At 48.5% G+C, this 13,472-nt stretch overlaps 1 protein-coding gene across 1 annotated transcript in view; it reads left to right on the top strand.

Annotated features, from left to right (window-relative positions):
- RSAD1 (radical S-adenosyl methionine domain containing 1) overlaps positions 1–5,208 on the top strand; it is a 6,996-nt gene extending 1,788 nt beyond the window's left edge. Inside the window, exons 5-11 of the mRNA XM_007465225.1 lie at positions 4–208; positions 2,619–2,984; positions 3,170–3,233; positions 3,655–3,802; positions 4,014–4,068; positions 4,836–4,939; positions 5,075–5,208. Coding sequence (XP_007465287.1) covers positions 4–208; positions 2,619–2,984; positions 3,170–3,233; positions 3,655–3,802; positions 4,014–4,068; positions 4,836–4,939; positions 5,075–5,192 — 1,060 coding nt within the window. The 3' untranslated portion in view covers positions 5,193–5,208. The remainder of the gene's footprint in view (positions 1–3; positions 209–2,618; positions 2,985–3,169; positions 3,234–3,654; positions 3,803–4,013; positions 4,069–4,835; positions 4,940–5,074) is intronic.
- The last annotated feature ends 8,264 nt before the right edge of the window (positions 5,209–13,472 follow it).

Here is a 13,472-nt window from a genome sequence, read left to right as displayed (position 1 = left end):
TAGAGTGGAGTCTGTGTTCTTTGGTGGGGGTACCCCCAGTCTGGCCAGCCCCCACACTGTGGCAGCTGTCCTGGAGGCAGTGGCCCAGGCAACTCACCTGCCTGCAGACTCTGAAGTCACACTGGAGGCCAACCCCACTTCGGCCCCAAGCTCCAGGCTGGCAGCATTCCGGGCAGCAGGAGTCAACAGGTTGTCCATTGGCCTCCAGGTAACCCATCTCACCCACCTCGTCCTAGGGCACCCAGGATGTCTCTCCTGGGTGATCACGTTCATTCATTGGGCAAACATTTATTGAGCTCTTTCTGGGTGTCAGGAACCTGTAGGCACTAAAAAGTGTATGGTGACACTTTTGTAAGTACTTAATTGTCTGTTTCTGTGGTAGAGCACAAGCCCTGTGAGGCAGGGATCGTGTATGCCTTTGTGTTCATCACAGTGTTCCAAGCACTATGTGCTTGGCACATAGTAGATGCTTGAAAAAGATTTGTTACATGATTGGAGACCCAGGAGGAGGCCAACAGGTGGTCAGATCACTGCAGCATGATAAAGTCTGCTTATAAAGGGGGTCTCTACAAAATGCTTTCAGAGTACAGCCTGAAGGCCATCTCAGTCTGACAAGATCATAGAAACCTTCCTGAAGGACATGATGTTTGAATGAGGAAGAGGAGTCCACCAGAGATGAGGGTGTGGGAGGAAAAGACACAGGATTTGGAAGAGCTTGCATGTTTTGGGAGACCTGTGAGCCATTCCTTGTGACTGGAGAGGCTGGGGACAAGGCTGCAAGCTAGGGCCCAGAAGTGTTCAGCACCATACTAGGAAGTTTGGGGTTTCGCTTAGTGGTGACAAGGGAGTCACTGAAGGTTTTTAAGTGGGGGGAGAAACACGTTCCTCGCAGATTGGCCCGTGATATTTCCATAGCCAGTATTGTCTCCCTGCTCCAAATACATGTACCATTTACCATAGAGTTTGGGGTCAGGGCTTTGTCCTGATGAGACATATTGAGAGGGACACGCCATTTGTGAGATACTCTGGCCCCAAATGCTTACATATCTTGAATCTAATTGTGAGGAAACACCTAAATTAAGAGACTTTGTGTGTGTGTCGTAAGAACAGGTAACATGAGATCGAAGTACCATCTGAACAGTTTTTTAGTGTACAGTACAGTATTGCTAGCTGTAAACACAGTGATGTACAGGAGAGCTCTAGGACTTATTAAGAGACATTTTAATTAATTTATTTATTTAGGCCGCGCCATGCAGCTTCCTTCCCTAAGAGACATTTTTAAAAACAACTAGCCCGGGGACTTCCCTGGTGGTCCAGTGGGTAAGACTCCACACTCCCAGTGCAGGGGTCCCGGGTTCAATCCCTGGTTGGGGAACTAGATCGCGCATGCATGCTGCAACTAAGAGTTCGTATGCCACAACTAAAGATCCCATGTGCCGCAACTAAGAACCGGCACAGCCAAAATAAATAAATAATTTAAAAAATAATAATAAAATAGAAAATTAAAACAACTAGCCTGTACTCTTCAAAAATGTCAGTGTTGTAAAAGACAAAGGCAGGATGAGGATCTCAACTAAAGGAAACTAAAGAGACAATGATAGCTGAATGCAATGTGTGACCCCTGATTGGATCCTGGATTGGGGTGGGAAGAGGAAATTACTACAGCAGACATTTAGGGACAGTTGGCCAACTTTGAATAAGACTGTGTCTTAGACAACAGGATTGTATCAGTGTTACATTTCCTGAACTCTATAATTAGATTGTGGTTGTGTAAGAGAATGTCCTTGTTTTTAGGAAATACACATTTAATTATTTAGGGGTATAGGAGTACAGTATTTAAGTATTTTACATTTAAATAGCCACATTGCAAGTGCTCACTAGCCTGTGGCCAGTGGCTACCATATTATACTAAAATGTTCTTTATCTGCACTGACCAATATAGTAGCCACTGACCACATGCTAGGAAGCACTTAAAATGTGATTATTTAAATTTAATTAACTTAAAATTTAAATAGCCACATGAGATTAGTATCTACTGTATTGGACAATGCAGATACAGAACATTTCCATCCTCACAGATAGTTCTTTTAGACAGCCCTGGTCTATAACTTCCCCTCAGATGATTCAACATAATAATAATCTATGTGTATATTTAGAGAGAGAGAAAGCAAATGTGGCAAAATGTTAATTGGTGAATCTGGATGAAGGTGTTTGTTGAGCTTTTCTTGCAACTTTTCTATAGGTTCAGAATATTTCAAAATAAAAAGTAAAATCAAAAAAGGATGGTTGGCTTTGGAGTCAGTCCTAAATTCCAGGTCTGACTTCGCCATTGTATGACTTTGGGCAAGCTGCTTAACATCTCTGAACTTGTTTTGTTGTCTGTAAAATGGAGCTCATGTTGGAGGGTTGTAAGGATAAATTAGACACTGCGTAGAAATGCTTTGCACGTAGTGACTCTTCAGTGAATGGTACCCCTGCTACTGGCTTGACCTTCCACCTTCCAGCCCCCTGCCATGTCCTGTGTTTCCCCTGTATCTGTGTCTGCAATAAGGTCAGTCAGGTGTTTCTGTCTCCCTCTGAGCTAGCCTGCGTGCTTACACCTGACCCTCTCTCTCCAGTCCCTAGATGACACTGAGCTCCAGCTGCTGGGGAGGACACACTCGGCCAGTGATGCCTTGCAGATGCTGGCGGAGGCCCGGCGCCACTTCCCGGGGCGTGTTTCTGTGGACCTGATGCTGGGGCTGCCGGCACAGCACGTGGGGCCGTGGCTTGGGCAGCTGCAGAAACTGCTGCGGCACTGTGATGACCATGTGTCGCTCTACCAGCTGTCCCTGGAGCGGGGCACCGCCCTCTTCACCCAGGTGCAGCAGGGCTCCCTTCCTGCCCCTGACCCCGAACTTGCCGCTGAGATGTACCAGGAGGGACGGGCAGTCCTTCGGGAGGCTGGCTTCCGCCAGTATGAGGTCTCCAACTTCGCCCGGAATGTAAGTCCTGTGGCTGAAGGTGGGGCATGCGCAGGCTGAGGCGTGACCAGGCAGTTGTGGCTCTTTGGGGAGAAGGGTGCTTCCGAAGCCTGAGATGGTGGGACATTCTAACCAGGTGCCCTTCCCTGAGCAGAGACAGGCCCACCCGCTTCTCTCTGCACTGACTATTCCCTCCCTTCCCACAGGGGGCGCTTAGTACCCACAACTGGACTTACTGGCAGTGCGGTCAGTACCTTGGCATTGGACCTGGTGAGTCCCCTGTGAACCTTAGGTGGGATGACTCAGGAGAGCAGTGTCATGGCTGTGTGCTCTTGGGCCCCTTATTAAGCTCTCCAAGCCTCTGTTTCCTCATATGTAAAGTGTGGGAAAAAATACTATGTACTTTGTAGAGCTGTTAAGTATGTATTTTGAGGCACTTGGTATAGTGCCTGGCACTGTGGTTCTTGATCTTTAGTGTGTATCAGAATTATCTGGACTGCTTGTTAAAACCCAACTGGGCCCCAGCCAAATTCTAGAATTTCTGGAATTGGACAGGGCCTGAGAATTGACATTTCTGGCATCTGAGATGCTGTTGGTCCAGGGGCCACACTTCGAGAACCACTGATTTAACATCTGGCAAGCACACAGTGTTAGCTGCTATTAAAGTGGGGGTGGTTGTTGATGTTGTCAGGAGCCCATGGGCGATTTGTACCCCAGGGGGCTGGGAGCCACACCCGAGAGGCTCGGATCCAGACCCTGGAGCCTGACAACTGGATGAAGGAGGTGATGCTGTTTGGTCACGGCACCCGGAGGCGCATCCCCCTGGGCAAGCTGGCGCTGTGAGCACCTGAGGGCTCTTCCCTCAGGCTTCCCCTCTACCCCAAGAACCACCTACCTGCACATCTTTGTTTCCCACCTTGCCCTGCCCCCTCCCCACCCCATACCGCATGATCCCCATAAACCCCCCATACGCACATCCCAGCATAGGGTGTGAAGAATGGGAGAAGCACAGGTCTCCTCTCCCAGACCCCTTATTGGTTCTTCTTTCAGTCTGGAGGAAGTTTTGGCCATGGGACTGCGCACAGACGTGGGGATCACTCACCAGGTAAGAGGTCAAGGGGTCTGGCACGCTGCTTTCTCCTCCTAGGCCTCGCAGAATCACTCTGTCTCACTGTCTCTTCACACACACACACACACACACACACACACACACACACACACACACACACACACACACACACACCCACCCCTCCCATTCCTCTGGGACTGGCAGCTAGAGGTAGGGCCTTGGTCCAGCAGAGGCCTGAGGGGCAGGAGTGATGAGCAGTGTAAGGCAATGGTGAGAACCCTAGACTAGGGCTGCAGAGAGAGCCGGGCTCTAGTCCCCGTCTACCGCAACCCTAGGCACACATCCCTTCACCTCTGAATTTCAACTTTCTCAGTCATCTGAGGGAATAGACTAGATTAAGAGTTTTCAAATATTCTTAAAGCAGCGCTGAAAGCTCAGATAGGAAGTGCGGTAGATAAAGATCAGTCAAGCTAGCAACTGCTCTGGATGAAGTCAGAGCCATCGAGCTCTGGCTGGGGCTGACCATACTCTGACCAGAACAGGGGGAGGGGAGGAGCCAAGGGAGACCTGGCTTGGCTGGGAGCTGGGTTTGGCCTGAACGTGGAATAGGACTGAAGGTGCCCACCTCCCTGCTGGTCCACTGGCCTGGTCCTGGTGTGCATGACAGTCAGTTTCTGAGATCCCTGTGTTGGATTGGACCCACCCCTCATCCCTCACTGCACCCCCAGGCAGGTGGCCTAGAATAGCCCCGCCAGCTCCCCACCTTGTGGTCCCTGCATCTCTTCCCCTTCTGGTCTCCCCAGCACTGGCAGCAGTTTGAGCCCCAGCTGACCTTGTGGGACCTGTTTGTAGCTAACAAGGAGGTGCAGGAGCTGCTGGAGCAGGGCCGCTTGCTGCTGGATTGCAGGTGTGTTGGGTGGGGGGAGGTGAGAAAGACGCACAAGGAGGGACCTGTGGGTGCCAGGGCCTTGGCACTGGTGGAGGGTGATGATTGAAACTGGTAAGAGGGCACAGTCACAGCCAGGCCTCTTTGTTTTTCCAGGGGTCTTCGCTGTTCCTGGGAGGGGCTGGCTGTGCTGGACTCCATGTTGCCGACCCTTCTATCTCGGCTCCAAGAGGCCTGGCAGCAGAGAACTCCCTCCCCTGTGCCAAGAGTATAATCACATGTTCCTGTGTCCCAGTGACACTGCCATCTCCACTGGCAGATGCTGTCCTGGCTCTGGTCACTGCCCAGCCCTGGCATCCCCAGGGGAATGGCTACAGTGAGGCAGATGGGAGGACATTTCTGGTCTGGGAACTGGCATCAAGTGTACCCACCACTGCCAGAGAAGGAGTAGTGGTTTCTGTGGGTGCCTCTCATCAGTAGACTCTAAACAAATCCTGGCTGGCAAGAGATGCTGAGAAATAGAGCGCTCAGGCTTCCTGCTCCTACAGTACAGGACAGGACACGGATGTCCAGCGCAGCAGCCTGCTGGACTCTGAGAACAGTGGGAAAGATCAGAGCAAGCCTTGCCTCTTCCCTTTCGGCAGCCAGGATATGTTTGGGTGTCAGGAGCCTCACAGTACTGCCAGAGTGCCCCCCATTCCCCTCCCCACTGCAGCCTTTTCCCTTGAGAGAGTGAAGGTGGGGGGAGCTAAGAGGGAAAGGAGAGGGGAGAATTCAGGAAAGATCAGAGCCTGGTAATTCCCCCCTGGCCTTAATAAACCCATCTGGAGCCTGCCTTGACTGTGGTCTTATCCTTTCTCTGGGCTTTTTCCTGGAGTGTGGGATCCTGATTTGGGGGCTTGAGCCTTTGTCTAGGGCTGAGATTCCTTCCTGACAGTCATTTGCCCAGTGGTCTTAGCATTCATCAGTGATCCTTGCCTAAATCAATGATTAGATTGGGGGTTGCAAAATGTTAATTTCTGACTCTGTCATTCCATCTATGTTTATTAACTGGCATGCATCCATTAAAAAAAGAGCTTTCGGGGCTTCTCTGGTGGCGCAGTGGTTGAGAGTCCGTCTGCCATTGCAGGGGACGCGGGTTCGTGTCCCGGTCCGGGAGGATCCCACATGCTGCAGAGCGGCTGGGCCCGTGAGCCATGGGCTGAGCCTGCGCGTCCGTAGCCTGTGCTCCGCAACGGGAGAACAGAACAGTATTCCTCAGACAAGAATGAGCTTTCAGGGAATTCCCTGGTGGTCCAGTGGTTAGGACTCTGTGCTTTCACTGATGAGGGCCTGGGTTCGATCCTTGGTTGGGGAGCTAGGATCCTGCAAGCCGCCCCATACAAAAAAAAAAAAAAAAAAAAAAAAAAGAGCTTTCCCCTTTTTTTGAAGGGCTGATAACCTATAAATTCTATGCAGGGTTTGGGGGGCGGTGGGGAGGGAGGCATTTTCCTGTCAAGAGGCTGCATAACTTATCATATCAAAGGGTACCCTGATGTCAAAGGTAATTTAGTACGCTTGCAAATCAGGGCATGCTAAGCTCAGTCTCTAGCTGGGTGACTAAGGATAGGGTTCCCCCCACCCCTCAGAGGTGAGCACGTGCATTTCCCATGTGCCTGGTGGGTGTGAATATCAGTCCTTCTTTGACCTGTGGTAACATGGTAAGTGTTAACTCCCTCTCCTTTATTTATGAAATATTCAGCAAGCACTAATAGTGTGCCAGGCCCTGAGCGGCATGCAGAGAGGAATAAGACCTGTCCCAGCCCTCGAGGAACTCGCCACCATGTTGATAGATGTGTGAAGAGATAAACTCCAGGGTTATCAGTAAAGGTGTGTAGATGGGCTGTGGAAGCCTGCAGTGCATTTGGTTCTGAGGGGCTGGGAGCAGGAAAGGGGAAATGCTTTTTTCTTACTACCTCCTTTGGCCCCTGCGCAGCTTGCGGGGTGATCTGTGCTGCCTGCGGAGCCTCTTCTCAAGCCTTCCCCTGATCTTGATATTCAAGATGTGAGCACGGGGCCAGAGCAGGTGCGCCATCAGATAACCTGGGCCCACTCAGGTTTCTCCCAGCTGTCAGGGCTCGTGCCACCTGAGATGCCTGGGCCCTCCCTGCTGGGGCACCACACGAGGCCTGTGCAGAGGGGCTGGATGGGAGCCAGGTGGGGATGGCACAGGTCACCTTCTGTGACTCAGCCTCCCACCCTCACCAGGTGAATCAGAGTCTCTGGAAGGTGGAGCCCAGGAATCTAGTTTTTAAATGTTTCCTAAGTGGCTCTAGTGATCAGGCCGGTTTGAGAAGCCCTGTCATCTTCCATCCTGAGAGGCTGGGATCAGGAGAAAAAAGGGGAACAAGGCTAGTTCCAGACCTGACCAAGTGGAGTGAGGTCCTTCTCTCTGCATCCAGACCTTCCTGGGTTCATCCATCAAAGGGGTCTCCTCCTCCATATGGAGGCTTCTGTTGTCATCTTTTCACCTGTCCTGTTGAAAAGCGTACGGACACAAATAAGAGCAGTGAACAAGCTACTGTGATGATGAGGTGATGAGAGGATTTGGGGAAATGTAATGTATGAGTGTGTGGTTACAGCTTGAAGGCCCAAACCTTCCCCACCTAGAGTGCTGACAATTTTAGGGCTGACCACAGAGCCCCTGCCCCCATGCCCAATCAAATAGAGTAAAGTAAGCAGGACAGCTATTTTAATTTGCATTTTATGTATGCGGACATTCAAAGAGGCCCTCTAACTTGACTCAAGTCATATAAGTAGTAAGTAAGAGAACTGGCATAATACTTCTGGACATCTAGAACTTTCTGTCACGTTGTTTTATTCTTACTGTGGGTCAGGTTGGTTGACCTGTCTCTTAAATTAAGCAAAATCCTGGGCTTCCCTGGTGGTGCAGTGGTTGAGAGTCCGCCTGCCGATGCAGGGGACACAGGTTCGTGCCCTGGTTTGGGAAGATCCCACGTGCCGCGGAGTGGCTAGGCCCGTGAGCCATGGCCGCTGAGCCTGCGTGTCCGGACCCTGTGCTCCACAACGGGAGAGGCCACAACAGTGAGAGGCCCGCATACTGCAAAAAAAAAAAAAAAAAAAAAGTTAAGCAAAATCCTGACTCTCTCTGGCCCCTCTGCCTCAGGCTTGAAGCTGCCATCTCTGCCTGGTGCTTGGTCTCGGTGTCTGTATTTTCTCTCCTGGAGAACCCACAAGTCCCATCTCCATGAGACCATCCACTTCCTGGGAAAGAACTGCATTCTGCAAAGAAAGGACTTTAAGTAATAGGATTGCTATAAACTGAATGTGTTCCCCTCAGAGTTCATATGTGGAAACCTCATCCCTAGGGGGATAGTATTCAGAGGTGGGGCCTTTGGGAGGTGATTAGGTCATGAAGGTGGAGACCTCTTGAATGGGATTAGTGCACTTATGAAAGAGACCTCAGAGAGCTCCCTGGCCCCGTCTCCCCTGTGAAGACACAGAGGGAAGACAGACAGCTACGAACCAGGAATCAGGCCCTCACCAGACACCAAATCTCCTGGCACCTTGATCTTGGACTTCCCAGCCTTCAGAACTGTGAGAAATAAACGTTTGTTGTTTAAGCTACGCAGGCTATCGTGTTTTTGTTATAGCAGCCTGAATGGACTAAGACTAGGATGAGATAACTTATGTGGTGGCTTGTTTTATTGTTCAAAATGTTTACCATTATATATCCCTGCCCCGTTGAACCTGGGAAGGGCCATAAGACTTGCCCAGCACAGATTGTAAGAGCCAGTGCCTGGTCCACCGTCTCCTTCCTCCACCACAGAGACCTGCAGGGTTCAAACAGAGGCTGTTCCATCCACCTGGGTCCTAGAGTGAAGAAGGCGTTGGGCTGGGGAGCGGCTGACTCACCAGACAGGAGCGGGAGTGGGACGGCAACACTCACTGCTGTAAACCAGTAGATTTGGGGTTGTTTGTTACTGCAACAATATAATTGAGAGTAAACTGCCTGATCCAGTTTGTAATCCCACCATTCAAATATTAACTTCTTTTAGACCTTGGTCTGTATCTTAGCAGGAATTCTTACACGCAAATGAACATCTTTAGATAGACACTCTTACAAAAAGGGGAACATGCGTATCTTGCTTTGGAGCCTTCTTATTCTACCTCAGATGTGGTGGGCATTTTTTCATGTCAAATTTGTATCTACATCCTATTTTTTCAGTGTAGCTTCCTAGTGTACCACTGCATGGTGATCCCGAAATTTAGTTTACCGATTCCTTTTTGGTGAAACAGAGGGTTTAATTTTGTATTTTTATAAACGCTGTAACGAACATCTTATGTAAATATTTTTATGCACTGGCTTGATCATTTCCTAAATCCCAAGGCGTGGGATTGCTGACTCTGAGGAGACACGCCTTCTTTGTTTGGATACACTGTGCCAAACTGCCTTCCAGGAGGCCTGGCGGTTCATGCCCTTGCCAGCCTGCTGGTCGTCAATAGCAAGCATGATCAATTTTTCCAAATGATTCCAATCTGGAGAACACTTTTTATTTATTTTTAATAGATTTATATTTATTTTTGGCTGCGTTGGGTCTTCGTTGCTGCCCGCGGGCTTTCTCTAGTTGCAGCGAGCGGGGTCTGCTCTTCATTGCGATGCGTGGGCTTCTCATTGCGGTGGCTTCTCTTGTTGCAGAGCACAGGCTCCAGGCACGCGGGCTTCAATAGTTGTGGCGCGTGGGCTCAGTAGTTGTGGCTCGTGGGCTCTAGAGCGCAGGCTAAGTAGTTGTGGTACACGGGCTTAGTTGCTCCGCGGCATGTGGGATCTTCCCGGACCAGGGCTCGAACCCATGTCCCCTGCATTGGCAGGCAGATTCTTAACCACTGCGCCACCAGGGAAGCCCTGGAGAACACTCTTAACCCTCACTTTATTGTCAGCTAACGTACTGTCTCCCTAACTTAGGCAACGATTTTGGTCCACCTGATTACTCTTGAGTCAGAGAACAGAGGGGATGCAGCCTCTGGGGCCACCCACATAGAAGATCCAGCTGGGACTGTGCCCATGTGTTCAGATTGCCTCTGAACTCTTTTCCTGCAGACCCTGCTTCTGGGAGAATCCACATCTTCTCCCTCCTCCTCTCCGCTTCCTGCTTTCTCTCCTTTTCCCTGAGGAGATTTTTAAAGGCAATTTTTAAAATTATACGAAGAACATTATAGAAACATTAGGCAGAATTCTAAGTGAAAAAGGAAAAAAAAATCTACAATTAGTGACCCCAACAAATTCAACTGTTTGTGCTCCCTTCCAGTCCTCATCCAAATGCACGCAAGACTTTTGCCCAGTTGTGCTCCTGACACATCTAATTTTGCATTCTGCTCCTTTTTCTTCTCAGTCTGTCATAAGCATTTTTCCATGTTGTTACATGGTCATCATCTTTCTCACTTTAATTGTTGCACAATGTTCCAATGGGTGAATAATAAGTATTACCCTAATGTAAGGCACTTAAGTGGTTTGCTGTTTTTCTCTATTGTAAATCATGCTGTAGTGCATGTTTTTATGGATATGGCTTCTTCCTTCATTTGAATTATTTCCTCAGGTCAATTCCCAAGAGTGAGATGGTTGGGTCAAAGGGTATGGATGCTTTTAAAGATTCATGGTGAGACTTGTTACATTGTTTTCCAAGGGGCTTTTCCTTTTTTAATTTTCCTGCTCAAAAAATAATAATGCTCTTTTTCAACCATATAGAAGAAAGCAAAGCTTCTAGTATCCAGGAATTACCACTATGACATTTGGTCAGCCATCCCTCCAGACACCTCTTGATGCATAGATACACATATCTATGTAGAAATAAAATAATTTTTCACAAAAGGGATCATGCTCACGTGCCAGTTTTGCAACCTGTTTTGTTTTGTTTTGTTTTGTTTTTAACTCAAAAACATGTCCTGGGTTTTTCTGATTGGTTCTGCCACCACCAGTGCCTATGTGATAGCATAATGTAGTACGGTAATAGCTGTCAGCCAGGCATGGTGCCAAGCATTTTATCTGCATTAATTCATTTAAGCACCACAACAACTCAATAAGTTCTGTTATTATCATGCCCACTTTACAGAGAAATTGACTGCCCCAGGTCACATAGATAGGAGGTGATGGGGCTCATACTCAAGCTGAGTTCACTGAGGCTCCAAAACAGATGCTTATATAAATAATACATCAATATATTCTTAATATAAAAAGTAATAATAATAAATGTAAGCAATACCATAGCATAGTCCCTTTTACACTTCCACATAGGTTTGATGTGTGTATCAGTTAAGTTTAGGTTCAACTGCACATGACAGAAAATCAAAGTAACATAAGCTTAAGCAAATAAATGTATTCGTCTTCTGCATAAAAGAAGTCTAGACAAAGCATTTCAGGGCTAGCGTAGTGGACCCATGGTCATTAATCATGAAGAACACAGGCTTTGTGCTCTGTATCCTCATTTCGTAGCATCCATCCCTAAGATCTCCACATGGTCTAATATAGTCCCTGGAGCGCCAGCCATCATATCTGCATTCCAGGTAATAAGCATTTTGCTGCTTCCTTACCATTCCTAATAATAGAAGGGCTTGGTTAATTAAAAAAGGGTGAGACTAGATATTGAGGCAATCAGAAAACAACTTCCCAATCCTTTTTTTTTTTTTTTTCTTTTTTGTTTTGTTTTTTGGCCACGCTGTGCAGCATTCGGGATCTTAGTTCCCCGACCAGGGATCAAACCCAAGCCCCCTTCATTGGGAGTGCGGAGTTGTAACCACTGGACCGCCAAGGAAGTCCCCCCAATCCATTCCTATGAATTTACACATATAGGTACATATATAAAAATATAGTTTAAAAAATAATCTAATGTGTTAACGGTACCTTGTTTCAATTTACATTTTAAAGTTTACCAACCAAATCAAACGTTCTCCATCAAATATTTGTTTACTAACTATTGTGTTCTGTGCACATTTAAGCTCTTTGCTTATTTTCATTTAGCCAATTGCTTATTTAGCCTTAATGATTTCCTGATCAAGTTGAATGAATTATTTACATAGATAAATAATTACAAGTATATTAACTCTTTGTCTTGTTCACTGCAAGTATTGCTTCCAGTATGCTGTCCTTTTTATCTTTTATAGATTTTTATTTTTTTGGAAGTGAGTTTTCTAGAAATTTCAGATGTTTATATTTTGAGTCCATCTTTTGCCCTGTGACTTCTGTCAGTTCCGGGCTCCAGAAATATGGTCAACTTTCAAGTTGGCTTTCTCCTCCCAGGAGAGGCAGTCTAATGTTGACGGCTGTGTCCACCTGGGACCAAATCTCTACTCTGCTGCTTCCCACCTGTAGGACTTCCCTGAACTGAGATGGGGTTTTCTCGACTGTTTAGTGAAGGGGTTGGACCAGCCCCAGGTTCTCAAACCTGGCTCTGCATCAGAAGTACCAGAGGTTCCATGAAATGTGCATTCCTGGGCCCCCCCTAACATCTATAGAATCCAAATCTCTGTATCCAGGGATCTGTATTTTTAAATGCTCTCCAGTGAGCCTGATGCTCAGACGTATTTCAGAAACTCTGGACCAGCCAGTGTCAGAGTTGCTTCCTGTGCTGAGCTCTCTGAGTAGTGAATGAGAGAAGGCAGCAGCCCTTGGCCACTGTGTCTGTCGAAACCCCTTGGCCCTGCCTCTTCCTCTTGGGTCACAGCCCCCATTTCACATCCAGCCTGAGCAGTAGCCCCTTCTTCCTACTTGCGAGGTGGGGGGGGTGGGGGGTGAGGTTAGGTGGCGGTCAGGCTCCTGGGGTGTGGCCTGAGGGGCTGCTACAGCAATGCCTCCATGAGGGGCCAGTATCATTACTAGCTGGTAGCCTTATTTAAGTCACCCTGTGTGTCTCCATTTCCTCACCTCTGAAAGCAGGCACCATGCCTTCCTCAGGGTTTTTGTAGGGTTGGAGATGATGGATGGATGGATGGATGGAAAGAGCCTAGTGCAGTTCCTAGCACAAAGTGCACATTTGAGAAAGTGGTAGTTATTACTATTAGTGTTTTCTTTGTAATTTACAGTTTCCTGGGCATGCTAGCCCTAAGGAAGGAGGTTCCAAGCAAGAATTCCTGGTTCCTGACAAGACAGAAAGAGATCTGTCATTCCTTTGTGACGCTGAAATTTGTCAGTAGATAGCCCTGGGCTTCTGGAAAATAACCCCCCTGGCCCAGTGTAGAACTTCCTACCTTGCAGGTGGGTGTGGGCCACAGGACAGCCTCCAGGCCGTGGCGCCCATAGTAGGAGGAATGTCCCTCACTAGGTGACTCCTCAGACCAGTGCTCCTTGCCCTCCCCCAGCAGGTCAGACTGGAAATGGCCCCATTCCTCAGGTGGCTGACCTATGCAGGTGGGGCTGCCCCTACCTGCCTCCAAGACCCTAACACCTGGGAGACACTCCCACCAGAGTGCGCCTTTCCTTTGCCCCTGCCTCTGGATTAGGTCTCTCCTGGTGCCCATTGCGCCTCATCCTCTCCAAGGCCTTGGGCCTCCTTACCTCCAT

This window comes from Lipotes vexillifer, unplaced genomic scaffold, assembly GCF_000442215.2.
Source record: "Lipotes vexillifer unplaced genomic scaffold, Lipotes_vexillifer_v1.1 scaffold591, whole genome shotgun sequence".
In the NCBI taxonomy this organism is placed as follows: Eukaryota; Metazoa; Chordata; class Mammalia; order Artiodactyla; family Lipotidae; genus Lipotes; species Lipotes vexillifer.
This window is presented reverse-complemented; position numbering and strand designations above follow the sequence as displayed.